The sequence below is a fragment of the Corvus brachyrhynchos genome, unplaced genomic scaffold (genome assembly GCF_000691975.1).
Source record: "Corvus brachyrhynchos isolate BGI_N302 unplaced genomic scaffold, ASM69197v1 scaffold17, whole genome shotgun sequence".
Lineage (NCBI taxonomy): Eukaryota > Metazoa > Chordata > Aves > Passeriformes > Corvidae > Corvus > Corvus brachyrhynchos.
The window spans coordinates 5,955,861-5,971,447 of NW_008240046.1; the positions used below are offsets into that span (position 1 = coordinate 5,955,861).

At 40.4% G+C, this 15,587-nt stretch overlaps 2 protein-coding genes across 5 annotated transcripts in view; one reads left to right on the forward strand and one right to left on the reverse strand.

Moving 5' to 3' along the window:
- Window positions 1–10,072, forward strand: part of ATP10D (ATPase phospholipid transporting 10D (putative)) — a 43,054-nt gene extending 32,982 nt beyond the window's left edge. Inside the window, 4 exon segments of the mRNA XM_017744342.1 lie at window positions 1,550–1,630; window positions 1,878–1,982; window positions 3,618–3,805; window positions 6,428–10,072. Of these exon segments, the coding sequence (XP_017599831.1) occupies window positions 1,550–1,630; window positions 1,878–1,982; window positions 3,618–3,805; window positions 6,428–6,785 (732 nt within the window). The 3' untranslated portion in view covers window positions 6,786–10,072.
- A 1,162-nt stretch (window positions 10,073–11,234) lies between these two features.
- CORIN (corin, serine peptidase) overlaps window positions 11,235–15,587 on the reverse strand; it is a 125,317-nt gene continuing 120,964 nt past the window's right edge. For all 4 annotated transcript variants that reach the window (XM_017744346.1, XM_017744344.1, XM_017744343.1 and 1 more), the window contains 2 exons: window positions 14,858–14,991; window positions 11,235–14,409 (listed from right to left, as the gene is read on the reverse strand). In XM_017744346.1, the coding sequence (XP_017599835.1) occupies window positions 14,227–14,409; window positions 14,858–14,991 (317 nt within the window). In that variant the 3' untranslated portion in view covers window positions 11,235–14,226. The remainder of the gene's footprint in view (window positions 14,410–14,857; window positions 14,992–15,587) is intronic.

Genomic DNA, 15,587 nt, shown 5'->3' on the forward strand with positions numbered 1-15,587 from the left:
GCAGCCTCCCTCTCTCCCCCGAACGCCGGAGACCGACTGACCACACACCCAGGTGAAACAAAATGAGCAGCCAGGTCTTTTGTTCTTCTTAAGCACCTGGCCATTTGTTTCCCTAGCAACAGTATGGGGGAAAAATTCCTTTAACAGAAAAAAACTAGGAGAACTCTTAAAACCCCATCATTTTGCTTGTTTGTGGACTTCTACATTTCTTTTTATATACCCTTATGTATTTTATGTTGCTTGGTTTTCAGTATTTTTGAAAAACAAAGTGCTCTTTTGGTACCATTTTGAACCTCCACAGATTGGCTTGAGCAGGTCTGTGCTTTGTCAGTCATAGAGAATTTTGATTAAGTAAATGTTGCAAGGCCTCTTGGTTTGTTTTGATCTTCAGGATATGTAAAATACAGTGATCTGAGCTGAGATCAAGGTTTTGAAGCAACATAATCAGAATTACTGCATTACATAATATATTTTTTTTTCTTTCTCTTTTTATTCCCTTATCTTCTGTTAGTGTTTTTCTCTTTGGTCCATCCCATCATTACTTGCTCTGTTACTGGAGTTGTTATCATTTGCTTTCTTGCATGGAAGCACAGGGAAATAATCGCTTGGAATTAAATACAGTATAGAAGAAAGAAATGCTTTGAAAGTTGCAATAAGATGCAATATCACAATACTGCACCGTGACATCACAAGTGTACAGCTTTGTGTACACTGTAAAAAGTAGTGGAACAGTAAATGGGATTCATCTTCAGTAGTTCAAAGCACTTTCTTGAAAGGGCTGAATGGCTCTTTGGAAAAACCCATCTCTTCAATCGTAGGGAACATCCTGGATGAGTGGACTTCTCACCTATGTGTCTCAGTTTAGTGCCTGAAGGAATGGGATATACTGAGCCAGAGCATAGGCAACTATGGTTTTGTAGGTGGTTGATCTGTCATAGCAGTTTGCTGCTACTGAGGGAGGAAGGCTTATTCTCTTCTCCCTTCTTTTCTTCCTGTTCCCTTTTCATCCATAAACAGTCTTCCTTGTGCCGGCTCAGTTATCCCAGGAGCTGATTTAACTCACTAAAACAGCAAGGTGTTATTCCAGCAGAAAAGTGAGGTGACTTCTCACATCTAATGAGTTAAGTTAGGTCACAGAGGAGTCCCATCTGCCCAGAGGAGTCAAACAGCACACATAACAAAAAGGGATGGAGATAGAAGAAAGTGGGACTTGGCATTCAGTGATGGTAAGCTGCAGGGTACTGCCCTGTCCACCAGCCCCCTCCCTTCCTTAGGATTCAGTTAGCTAAGGCTCTGGTACATCCATTCTGACAGGAACAGCAAGATCAGAGTTCCCAGAGCTGGCTGCTGATTTAAATACTAACAGTTAGTTATATGTGTGGAAGGAAATCTTTGTTCTAATAACTGTAACACAAAAGATGCCTTTTTCACTTGCAAACTAACTGGAAGTACTTCCACAGATAATCTTTCCCCAGATCCAAATTAATGCTAATTAAGGATGCAGCAATTTGTTCAATTTGTTTCAATGCCGTTATGTTTTTTTTTACAGGCTTACTTGCCTTCAACTTTCTGGATAACCTTGCTGGATGCTTTTTACCAAAGTCTCGTTTGCTTTTTTGTGCCTTACTTCGTAAGTGCTGGCTACAAAATACATTTATACGTTTTGACATACTTAAAAGCTAAGCAAATTAGAGAATAGAATGAAGTATTTGATTTTTACTTCCTTGTATATGAATGTATACTAAGAAGATCGTTATTGGAACAGAGCTGAACTCTGTGTGTGTGCAAATATGTATGGTATTGAAATTATTCATGCCACTTTGTATTAGAGCTAAACGTAAAGAATATTTGACGCTGACCACTCTCTTCCTTTGCAGACTTACTGTGGCTCAGACATAGACATCTTTTCTTTTGGAAACCCCATAAACACAGCAGCACTTTTCATAATGCTGTTTCACCTTCTCATTGAGTGCAAGTCTGTGGTGAGTACTTTGTTTCCCAAAGACTATATTTCTAACAGAGTATGTGCATACAGCTTTCAGTAAAATTAAATGGAAGAAAGGTCTTCATATACCAAAAAGAATAAGAATAAAAGGGTCAAACCCTAAATACTGTATTTATGTGACCATGTGAGCTCTCCTAACACACCTGTCATTGGAACCAATAGAAATATGACTAAAATTAACAAAATTTAGCCTGAGAATTATTTGTATATAGTGAAAGGATCCTGCTGTATTGAGGTGGGGTGGTTTGGGGGATGTTGGTTCAGTTCTGCAAATGATAAGATCCACCAGTGATCTGCTGAAACTTCCTTAGTTTGCAAAGTTTGCATCTCAAAGACAACAGTGCAAATTGTTGATTTTTGAATGCCTGGAATTGATGATCTGTTCTGTGGCCAGGATAAACAATTCAGAGGTGTATTTTGATGCCAGAACTGGAAAACCGATGTGCTACAGAAACATTATTTCAGTTTTTAAGTCTGCACAAGCTAAAGCATCTGCATTAGCTTGGATCAATTTAGGACCCTTACAAGGGTAATACTTGGGGTTTTAGCTTAATTTTAAAGGAGATACAATAATGTTTACTGTTGGGGTCCCTCCCCTGCCGTGTAGCCCTGGGAGAGGGGCCCTGAGGGCACAGACACGGGGCTTCCCTGTCCCTGCTCAGCCTCGTTCCCATTGGTTGGTTTGTGTTCCCTGTGCGGGCAGAAGGACCCTTGGTCCCGTGACTGGAACAGTTCCTGGGCAGAGCCCCGGCCATGCGGCTGGAGAAATAAACATCTCTGAAACAGCTATCAAGAATCTGTCTGTCTGTATATATTTCCTTTCCACGGGACTCCTGGTTTGATATATGTGTGTTGCAGGATCCCCACTGCAACAGTTTACAGTAGAAGGGCACTTATTAATGGGTTTTGTTTTTTCTTTGACTTTTTAAAAATACTTATTAGCATTGTTTTATAATGGATGAAATGTCAAGTTGTGATTCAGTCTTTCATTGTTCTTTTGAGAGTATGACAGCCATAATTAAAATGTCTTTATTGAGAGTTTGTATAGCATGAGTATATTCACACTCTGAATAGAGAACTTTACTTAAATGTGTTTTGTTTGGCAATTTTTAATGTTGGCAAGCCATTAGACCAGTGATAGTGTTGTTTTCTTAGCAGCTGTTATTTATCTATCTTAGTAGCCATTTAGATGTAAAATTGCAGAAAGCTCCAGTTTAGAAAGGTAACCAACCTTATATATCTCAAGCAAGATATATAAGGGTGGTGTCATGTGAAGACCTCACCTCCGTTTGCTTGAGAAAGCTTTCTGTGCTGCCAGTGGATGAGGTGGTAATCTGAGGCAAATGTCTTTCACAAAAGAAGGAAAAGCTGTGAGTTTATAAGAACTAAAACAATTAAATGTCTGGAATACCTATGTACTGTAGAAAGAAGGCTCCATTCTTTCTGGACTGTTTTGTATGAAATTAGGAGTATTATCTGAACAGTTGTAGCCTCTCTTATATTCAACAGCTGCCCTTGGAGGAAAAGTGTGCATGTTCGTGCACATACAGATGTAACAGGTCTTTCTGTTTTCACAGCTTAAGTCTTACTTCTTTCCCTTTCTGAATTGCAGACATGGATACATACAGTAGTTATAATTGGCAGCATCCTGTTTTACTTTATGTTCACTCTGGCTTTTGGAGCAACCTGCAAAACCCACAGCCTACGATCAGATTTTTACTGGATCATGGAAAAGCACATGACAGACCCAGTATTTTACTTAGTTTGTCTCCTGACTACTTGCATTGCTCTGCTACCCAGGTGTGTTTCTGTTTTATAATTGTAGATTGCTGCTGTTACCTAAATTAGTTTTCTGTGAGTCAGTGATGTTATGAATCTCTGGCTGGAGGTCTTTCCCCCTATCATCCCCCAATAAAAATGAAAATTTCATGATTCTACCAGACCAAGCTATGTGAGGACAACATTTTAGTGCCATTTAGTTCTCCAGGTAAATTTCAGTAATAAAAAATTTCTTTTGTGATTTATATATTAAATATTGTCTTTGGAGGGTAAAGAAACAGTAATTTTTGTAACCACAGAGTTCATAATTTATATACAAATCAGTTAAATTAGTGACCAAAGTTGGACATATACTAAATATAGACAAAGAAATACTGTGCTTAGTCTGTGTTTGTTTGTGAAACAATTTTCTGTTTGAAATCTATGTCATGAATATATACAAGAGTTTTCAGAATGTACAGCGTTCTTTGTGGGTGGAAACATGCTGACTAGATTCACAAGGGGTCTTGATATTTTTTTGTCTCACTGAAGATGTTCAAGTTCAATAATTCATTTACTCTGGAAGGGCAGTAGCGTTGGATGGAGGTGGCAGACTCCAGCATGCTGAGCAGGAAGACACCTGAGTGAGCCAACAGAGCAAAACAAACCATGTGAAAACCAGTGGTTTTCATCAAACCCTCTGTTTAGCTTTCTTCAGTAGACACAGCTATCTTCATTTCACTGGCTGAGCATGAACTCAAGTCTGCAGCCTACTAGTGAAGTGCTTCCAGTGCTAATTATTCATTCTTCTGTGTGTTCTGCTAATTATTCATTCTTCTGTTTCTAAATTTTGCCAAATTTAGAAATATATCCTCTGAGAGAAGGCAGGTCACCACCCCTCCCCCACCAGGTTCGGGGAAATTAAATTTTCCTCAAAGGAAAGTGAAAGGGAGAAAAACTATTTATTTAACAAACACACGGGGAAAGGAAAATAATGCTAGATAATAAAATCTTTCGCTGTGGAGGAAAAACGTGGGAAACTGTTAGAGTCCTCCCTTTGGTCTCCTCAGAGCTGGGGCTTGGCCCAGGGCCAGGCCCTCTGCGCTCAGTGGAAAGTCCTCCTGATGTGTTCTAATATTGAGCAGTCCAGTGGAAAAGGGAGAAAATCCGAAATTCCAGGGAAGGGAAAAAAAAAATTCAACTCTCAGTCTCTCTCCGGAGAAAAGGAAGCTGAACAACTGGCCAAAAACTGACTCAGGAAACAGCAAGCCGGGTGCTTCCTCCCTCCCCTGTCGCAGCTGGGCAAAAGTTGCTGTCTCTGTGTGACCTTGAACAAGCTGCAAACTGCTTTGAAAAAGTTTTGCTCAGTTTTTCCTTCCCCCTCTCAGACTCAATTTAGAGGCATAGAAAGGCACAAAGTTAATTTCTGGGCATAGGGCAGCAATACGGGATACACATCATAAAGTCACCCCAAGACATTGTGTTATGTCTCTTTCTTTCCCTCTTATATCATTTCAGAAAGAATGAGACTTGAAATTGAGTTGCAGAGACAGATACTGAGAAGAGTTGAGGAGAAAAAGTGCTGTTTCCTGCTCGCCTGACGTAATTTTATATCATTAGACACAATCTGAGCGCACTTTCTGATCAAGTGCTGTAGTACAAGCTGCATAAGTTACCAGTCCCACCAGCAGGAAAGCTGGCAGAGCCATGGCTGTAGATGCCCACAATGGCCACCAAGAATTAAGTCCCCTTTGAACATTTCTGATCTGTGTCTTAAGCATGTCACCAAGAGTTTTGCTGCACTCACTGGTGATCATGACTGATCTGATCTTTCTGTGAGGTGCAAGAAACAAGTGGGCTCTTCCCTTTCCATCCCTGCTCTCAGCTTGGTTCAGGTGGTGACAGTAGAGCCTTTTCTTTCACACACAGTAAATCTCCCTTACATGACAAATTAATAGATAAAGGCTGTTCTGGGACCTTTTGGTAGGGCTGTAGAGAGCCAAGGTAGGATAAAGGTTTCAGCTTGGTGACTACTTCTGATGTGGGGCTGTTCAATTTTGAAGAAGACAGTGGTTTTCATAGTGAATTAAAGTATTTAGAAATTCCTATAGAATACATTCCTTTAGAATATGTACTCTCCTTGTGTCAACACCTCAGAAGATTTATAGCCGTTGTGGCTAATTGCAACTTTTCTACTTATTTGAAGCAGAAGTGCCTATTATGGGACTAGTGCTGTCACAGGTACGTTTTTTTCCATGCTTATTTCTGATATGATCCTTTTTATGGTGCTGAAAAGCCCCCACTCAGAGGCATTGTGAAGCCAGGGGGTCCTGTGCAGCTTCTAGCGTGAGGGAGTGAGACTGGGGCTTTCACTGGAGGTTTTGAGAAGTTCTCTTACAGAGGGACAGACGTTGGATGCCCTGTTGACTGAAAATTCACTGCAAAAATCTATGATAAAATCCAACCTAAGTTGCCAGTTAAGTCAGTTCTAATACCACAGGTAATCATGGAATGGTCTGGGTTGGAAGAGACCTTAAAGATCATCTAGTCCTGGAACTAGGCTGCAGCTTCAGGGTTACTTGAATGGTGTTTGGTTTCCTTTAGTCACTGGAAACAGTTTTGAGTTTTCTTTTAAACCTATTTGTAACTGTGTTTATTTTGTAGGTATTTGATAAGAGTTCTCCAAGGAACATTGTTTCCATCTCCAATGCTGAGAGCCAAGTACCTTGTCAGACTGGCCTCCAAGCAGAAGAAAGCAATTACAAGATGGAAAGATGAGTGCAATGTGAATGATGGAGTGCAGCTCCAACCTACTTCTCTGCCTTCCAGCTCAGCTGCAGGTGCTGTATCAGACGAAGAAAGCACTGAGAGTGTTTTGTCAGCATCTAAAACACCTTTTCAGACCTGTTCAAGAGATGGGTTAGTAAAGAACACCTCCTTCTTACCAGACATTCAGGATGAGTCTGGGAGTACAAGTGGCTTGAACTCGCAAGAAAAGACAGAGTTTATCAAAGTAAACTAATACAGTTACATTTGGTGGTAATAGTTCATGTGCCAAAGTCTCTATGTGCGCTTCTGAAAAGGGCAGCAGTGCTATATCTCTAGCACACAAAGCAGTTTAGAGTTCTTTTTGTGTGAAGATGCTTTACTGTATGTTACAAAGTTGGAATGCTAACTGGTTAAACACAAGTGTAATAACTGCTGATTTATGCCATGCTGTGGTTTTGTTTTCTTCAGCCAAGGTAGATGATTAACACATTTCCTTCAAAGCTTTTTTGTTTCTAAAACTTTCCAATAATTTATTAAGATGTTCAAGGTCTAAATGTCTGGATTGTTTTTTATATTTCTTCACACAGTAAACTTTGATTACTGCTTATTTCTTGTATGCAACATTGCATAACACCTTGTGGTGTTATGAACAGGACATTGCATGAATGTGGATTTGCAGAATCCAGTTCAGGTAAGTCAGCCTGCTCCCTTACACTGCTGCCCTAGAATCCTAGTGTGCCCTGGGATTCACCACTTGCTGAAGTATGAACAGGGCTGGGATGTAGTGTTACTGGTTGGCTTGTTTCAAGACTTTTTATTACATGTTGTAGTGTGTGTAGACAGTACTTTGTATAACCACTGTGGTCCAGTTTGTTCACCAGGCTATTGCATGGTCCATCTCACTGATGGACAAACACCATTTTAACCATTAGGAGAGAAGCCCAAATGAGACACATGTAACATGTCTCCCTCACCTTCCTCTCCACAAAAAGAGCAAGTCCTAGTGTAACCTTTTGTTTTCCATGACAGTTCATCCTCCTGTTGTATCACTCCATTTTGACTCCATGTGCCATTTCATGTTATCTGCCACCAAATGGACTTCTTTCCCACCTCACCCAATTCAGATGTTGGCTGGCTGGCTTTTCTCTAAACTTCCTCATGCCTGTACTGCAAAATTGTCTGCCAGCAGCAGTGAGGAGCTCCAGCCTGTCTTCAGGTCTTCTCTTACAAACAGCAGCTTCTAGCTGATAATATCACTCTTCTTCACTCTCGGGTGTTTTTACATTCCTCTAGACTTTTATAATGATCAGCTTAAGTGTCTCTAAAGGCTGCTCAAAAGAACGCATAGTGCATTGCATGTCTCACATTTGAGTGCTGTTGCTCATCTGTCTCCTAGATGAGTTCTGCCCTCTGCCAGTTTCCCACTGCTTGCAAACTGTACAAAAAGTGGCTGAGGTGCATGTGGCAACTTCTAGATTCCAGACTCTCTAAAACATTGCCCCCTTTTTACTTCCCAGAAAGTTACATGGAAAATTTAGAGAGGAACTTAGGAAATCTGTTTGTATTCACTAGCACCTGTTGAAATAAACAGTTCCTCAAACTATAGCTGCTAATGAGTTATTAGTACTGAGCCCATTTTTTGGTTCTGTTACTTTCTAAAAGTTTCTGCTTTCAAATTGCCAAGATTTGTGTGTTTCTTTTTAGCACCATGTTTGGGTCTGCTTTTTAATTGAACCATGAGCTTTCCACATCAATGACCAACATTACATATTCCACATCTTTTAAGATCTCTGGAAGAATTTAAACAAACTCTGTGAGGTCTGGACAGCTGCTGCTACACAGGGCAGATACTGAGGGCTTGCTGAGTTCATTCAAATGCTGGTCACCACATGTTACCAAATGTTTAAAACAGCTCTGTGTTCAAAAGGTAGGATGTAACTAGGGCTGGCTCTATCCCCAGTGTTAGTGAGGAAAAAAAGAGAAAATATACTTTTTGTTTAGCCTGTAGAAGGAAAGTAGTGGAAGGAGAAAGTGATGACAGCCATTTCTGAATTTTCTGATTTTTTTTTAAATTCAGTTCAACATATGACAAAATGTTTTTGGTAAGTTCTAACATAAAGTTAGTGGGGATATTTGAAGTGATGGCAGACATTCAAATTCTAAGAGATCATGTCAAGCATGTTCGTTTGAGTTACATTTTCAGATGTTTGTCTGTAACATCCTTCTTGCTGTGGGGGGCACCTTGCCATGAGTGGACTCCAGGTTTACCCAAATGAAACATCTCAGCTTTCTCAACAAGAAAGGGGAGCTGCAAGGTGTCCAAGAAGATGGAAAACATGTTGTGCAGGGAGACAAGCTGGTACCAGGGCAGAATCATACAGGAAGAGAGTTACTGGAATGCAGTGAAAACATCTGCTCTGCTCCATAGCCCCAAGGCAGGCTCAGCTCTACCCTTGTCGTTCCTAGTGGATGTTGTCCTGCTATAAAGAGCTACAGAGCAACAGGAAGTGCTTTCCTGCCCTCAAAGTCAAATACTGTTTCTGTTTTTATTGTCTGACCCGAGTGTTTCTTCTGCACTTCAAATCTACGGCCTCTCTGCACTTGTGGCCACCGAGAGGAGATTGGTCCATGTTTTACAAGTCTGTAACTCTATGACTGAAGTATGTTGAACTTCCATGGGGGAGCTCCAGCACTTCCAGTGACCTGAGGGAGTGCAGGGCTCAGCTCTGTCCCCTCCTGTCTCTGTGAAAAAGAGTTTGGGGACAACACCAGCCTGTGACCTGCCCTCTTGTTGCCTCTGCTGCAGAAGCAGAACCTACCAGCAGAGTCGACAGGTAAGTGATCATTTAGCATCACAAGTTTGCATTTTTTTCATAAAAAAAGCTGTAAGTATTCAGAGTAAGATCTTCCAAAACCTTCTGACTAAACCATGGCATCAAAATAACTGCATGAAGAAACATGAGTGGGAGTCATCTGTTAGACCGAGATCAGCTGCATGATGCCTCTGGGACATTTAAATTGCTATTATGTGACTCTTTACAAGCCTGGTCACTCCATTACACAAAACTGAGTGCGGTGAGGCTTTCAGGCCTCATCTCTGCTGAGATTTTAAGTGCTTTTGTACCACTTGAAGTGGTGCAAAATAACACTTTTGTCTGTGTGTGTGTGTATTGCATACTGGTGCTGCATATTGCTTAAAATTGTCCTCTGTAGGCTCTGTTTTATTAGAGGACTTCAACAAGCGGTCTGGGTGATAAATAATCTAAATTATCTGTTGGATAATACTTGCTTTGAGGGTTGTTTTGTTTTTTTGTTGATTGTTAGTTTTTTTTGTGTGGTGGTTTTGGGTTTGGGGGGTTTTTTGTGGTGGACAAACCGCAGAAATACCTGAAGGCGTTTACTGTGATTACTTATGATCTTTTACTGAAGGGGAGATGAGGGTAGTGAGTCTTTAATAAAAGCTTCAGAATGTTAATTGGCCATAACTAAAGTAGTGGCAAATGAAGGGTGGAAATAAATTGCTTTCCCTGTGTTTCTCAATAGTTCAGTGTTCCCTTTATTATTTTTTTTAGCCTGAAAATGTCACAATCACCTGCTTGCTTCTACACTCCTGCACTTAGGCACAGCATGATCTGACTTTTCCATTTTGAAAATAAGCTTTTTAAGAGCATCTCACAGGTGCCTTCCACATGTCATGAAGGGAAGCACAGCATTTATACTTCTTTCATTTTAGAACAAACCAAAACAACCACCTTCAACTGCCCCAAACTTTGTAGCTACACCTAGAACAGCCTTAACTCTGATTTTGATGTGCAATATTTGATTTACAGAAGAAAATACATGTTTTAAAAATTTTTCTTTCATAGCAGCCACACCTCTGCTAAACATTTGCAGGTGGCAGTCAGCCACAGCCTTTACTGAGTGAGTGTTTTGGCAGCACAGTGAGTTTTGGTCTGTACCTGGGACACAGTCTGAGTTGATGTTAAGCCCAAGCTGTGTTTTTTCCACAGCCCCACTGGTCGCAACACAAGGCTGAGGACTGGCTAACGCAGAGAACCCACTGATCCCACCAGCCCTGGCTGTTGGCCAAGGCTAATGGGCAAGTTCCAAATGTGACTGTGTTAATGACATTCACATATCTGAATTTCAGTGTGAGTTTTGTATTATTTGTTCCTGTTTTATTCTGGTTGTATTACTCTTGCCCTCATGGTCCTGGCTTCCTTACTGCAGTGGAAAGGTAAATTTTACCTGTTTTAAGCTTCTGTGTGCTTATTATTTTGATTTCAGCATGTGTACATGTTAGTGAAATTCTGTGTACAAGTTAAAAAGAGAATTTTTTATTTAAAACTAATTGTATTCCAGAACAAAGCTATAGAACAAAATGTGTTCAGATTGCAGATTTGATTGCAATTTAGTTTTTAAGGTTTCTAAGTCCAGAGTAGTTGTTGGCAGCAGTATTCATGCTAATATTCTGTATTGGAAGCATACACACGGAAGAAACTAAAAGTTGTACAGTGGTAGTAATGCCAGAATCTCCACAAGTATTGCAGTGCTAACAGGGATGCTAAAAAAAAAAACAGCTAAGGGTACACAAATGCCTTTTGAAGGCTACTTTTAGGCATTATTGCTAAAGTTATAACTCAATACCTCCATGTTATCATTTAGTCTATCTAAAGATTAAAACACATTTTCAACAGAGAAGTTATTTGGAAAACGATTGTAAATTTTTATTAGTACAACTAGAAAGAAACACATTGGCTTAACTGAGTGGCATTGCTTCCATTTGGAAATACAGCTGTGGTAGAATCAAAACCAACAAATGTTACCTTACAATGAGGCTGCACCTGTGAGACTAACAGCATAACTGTGATCATAGCCATTATGTCAGCACACCAGGAAAGGCTTGATACCTTGGAAGGAGGAGCATGTTTGCCAATTTCATGTGCACACATAAAAAAAGCAGTATAAAAATACATTTATAAAATTACAAATTCCTCTTTACATGGAATGTTGTGTTGGACACAGTCATGGGAAAGGATAGGACCTAAGTGCTCCCTCCTAAAGCCATTTGGGATCTGGTTCAGCATGTAATTTCTTCAGACTGATCCCATATAGGACAGGACTGGACCATATATTTAAACAGGACTCTCCCTCATTTCCTGGGAGGGACTGCTTGGAAACTGGTGGTAGGCCAAAGCCAGTTAATTAAAATGTGTAATTACATGTTATCATTTGGTAATGCTAATATCTACGTGAATGATTACACGTACTCCCGTGCTTTACAAAATACAAAGCTGCTAACCACTATATCTGGTGGAGAGAAGCCAGGCTGAGTTGTTCATTCTGCAACAGCACCTCTTTGGAAAACAGACCTGGCCAGAACCTGTCTGACACCAGCCAGCTGGCTCTTACAGCCACTGGGCCACCTTCTCCTCAGGGAACTCTTGATAACCAGTTCCAGGACTCAGAGCTGTTCTGGCCTACAGCCACAGAGATCCCAGCCCCAGAGGAAAGCTGAAGTGAGGACTGAGAGCTCCAGCCTTCATATCCTTGAGGCAAGGGCATCAATAACCTCTTCCAGCTGTAATGTACTTCCACTATAAAAACATGGTCACAGCTGCTTTCTCTCATTTACCGCTGGGGGAAGAGTATTTAACTGTTACAATAAAACAAAAAATCCTTAAGATAATTTAAAAAAAAAAAAAACAACCCGACAATCAAACCTAGCAAGGCCTCGAAAAGTCTTCTTGCTGAGCATGAAACAGTGATTCAATAATCACTTAAATAGTTTCAGAATCCATAACATAAATATTGAGTATTTATTAATATTCATGTCTATAATGCAGTCTAGTGTGACTAATGTTCCAATGTTAGCAGTGTTAAAGAAGAAAATACAGAGATAAGAGATAAACCTTCATTAAAGCAATAGATCTATGTAGATAAGTTGTAACATGATTAATAGTACCTGAAATGTCCATGTTTTAGGTCTTTTAATGCATGTTTCCATATACGGCAGTCACGCTATTGACAAGGCCCTGCCATGTTGTCATGGGGCCATGCCAGAGGTAGCAGAAAAGGTAATTATGTGCCTTAGGCTGCATTCATGGGGGACTAGGCACAGCACTGAAAATACAAATTTTAAATGCATTGTTCTCCAGTGGAATTTATCCTGTAATCCTCAGATTCCTAGCTCATCCTAGTCTGGCCTCCCAAAAGCTGATAGCTGTGCAGGACATTACCTAAAGCAGTTGATAAGACACTTTCCTCTAGCATCATAAAATGGTGCCAAGCTCCATCATAATCTTTTTCAACCAGACTCTCTTGGAGTTAAGACTTAATCTTTTGCTACTGCACAGAGCACTCCACATCTGGCCACCAAGCACCTGATCTGGGCTCTTTGAGCCTTTGCTGGTGAAGCTGTTGTACTTTGCTTCTTGTATTTCTAATACTCATTTGGACAGAAGCTGGAATTCCAAGCCTTCTATCACTCAGATTTTCTTTCTGCTTTTTTCTTTTTCCCAAATGTTTTATCTTGCTAGTCAAAATTAAACTTTAAATGTAAGGTACAAGAAGAGACCTATAAAAATTATCCAATTCCCTGATATTTGGGACAGTCCCCACACTGCATCTTTTGCATTTTAGATCTGCATTTTCCATCTCTCACAAGATGTCCAAACTAGCTGACTCTAGGAGGGGAAACCACTGCAGTGGTATTGCCAACCCTCTTATGTTTTTAGAGGGCTGGAGATGGTCAGTGCATGCTTTGTATGCTGAACACACTACGCAAAGTGGGGAGAAAAGCCAGTGGGGCACAGGTTTGACTAATGCACTGATCAGTGTAGTGCTGCTGAGACATGGGTGTTTCCTAGACACATTAGGACACTGGAAGCTTCAGAAAATCAGAAGATAGAAGCTGTCCAAAGAGTCTGAACAATGAAGTTGTGGTCTCTGGTGCCTCCAGTGCCTCCAGTGGTCTGTTGGCCTACTGGTTCTTCCACCCCACAGAGATGCCCAAGCTGGCTCTGGGAACAGAAGCTGTGGAGTCAGAACACTACAGGATTATGCCCATGTAAATTAGCCACCCTGAGGGACAAAATGCATTAGCTCAGGCACACCAGGGGCATATGGCTATACACCTTTGGAGACCTGCACGTGTTCTTTGATGTGTCCTGTGCCACGTGGGTGTACAAACCCATCAATCTCTTCCACACCCTCCAGTGTGTGGTATGGCCCTGTCAAGAGTTGTCCTTGTGAATGTATGTCCTGCAGTGCCACATGAATGCACAAAGTTCCTTCCTCATCACAAGAAGTGAATGAAAATGCATGTGCTGCTAACTAAATAGTATTAAAATAGGTTATTTTTAAAAGTTTTTCTAGTCTGTGCTACTGCTTAGTTTTAATAGCTGAAAGGCAGAAAGTGGTTGATTCTTTTCTTTTAAGCTTTTTGCAGTGTTTGGAATAGCACCACAACTCAGTTAAAAGAAAAGTCAAAAGGATTATTAATTCTACCCCAAAGTGTATTCATGAGCAGAGAGTTTACCAGTAACATACACTGCATATTCCATAGCTCCACAACAAGAATAGGTAGAGCTTGAAACTCCTTTTCATAGAGTTTGTGGACTGCAAAACCTTCAGTGTTGTAGTGCTGATTCCTTTTTTCTTTTGTCTGTCAGCACGATTCTTACCATCTGGAGTTAGTTTAGCAGAAAGGTGTGGATGTATATTTGTCTTTCAATCCACTCAATGAAATGTGACACATTACTGTAAACTCCAGGTCCCAAAACCTTGGAAAAGCAGACAGAGCCCCAAGATGTTAAACCAAACAAAGTCCAGCGCCCTGCAGTATACTCGCACACAAGCGGTCCTCCACTGTCACCCTGCAACAGGAAAGTTAAAAACAGTCTATTATACACGTGGCCAGCACTCATGGTTAAAGCTGTGTCACAGTTCCTACAGCCATTTGCCTTTAGTAAATAACTCAGCTGTACAAACCAGCTGCTCTGCTGAACTGTGTAGCCACACACAGCATTGCCAGTATTTATTACCCGTTACATTTGTAAAAATTTACCTACAAAAGGCTCATGCAAATTAAAAAGTTAACTAATACAGATAAACCCTAGAGTCTTCAAGCAGCATTTCATTATCACAAAGATAAGTTGTTTACAGCAATATTAACAATAATAGTAATATTAAAAGTTGGGTTAAAGAATGTAAATAGACAGTTGTCATTCCTAGAATAGATAAAGTATGCGGCACCTAATTAACATCACAGTACTTTGATTTCTAAAAGTAATTTTGGCTATTTCTCCTTAGAGAGAAGCCTACCATGCAAGAGTCCACGGTGCCAGATTCGTAGCCAGCACACAGCATTCTGCTGGTGATGATTTTCATGTCAAAATATGACTGGCATTGTTCTAAGGAAATTATGCGAACCTCTCCTTCTTGAAGCTTGAAAGGCACTGAAAAACAGAATAAAGTGTTAACTATACACAAATTCACAAATACTTACCTATTATGACTCCATGAGATATGACAAATATTTCCATTGGGATAAATTATAAATATTGCTCTCTATATATGTATTAAATGTAGGGAGAACTATGTGTTGCATTCTGGAGAAGTACTAAGCACATGGGGACTGGTGTGACATTTGCTGTTTACTCAGCATTCACACCTTGACATGATGCAGTGTGCAACTTTTAAGATGGGGGCAGTAGTGGCTGGAAAGCAGCAATGTGGGAGAGGTGGACAGGTTTGATTCACTGTTCCACGGAAGAGTCTTCCTGTTTCTTGGTATCTGTCATGGTAAAACTTGGTAATAATCACTGCCATTTTGGTTGTGCTTGGGTAAATTCGACTTACAGAATGTACCAGGAAATCAGAATTCAAACCTTATGAAATTATTTTAATATGTTCAAGAGACAATAGAAGACTTCTTCCTAGTCTAAACAACTGACTGAGCTCGAATTCTAATCAAAGTTGTTCAACCTAGGGTATGCAGTACTAAATGCTATGTAGCCACAGTGGGGTTTGATGCTTCCTAGCGTAAAACCTT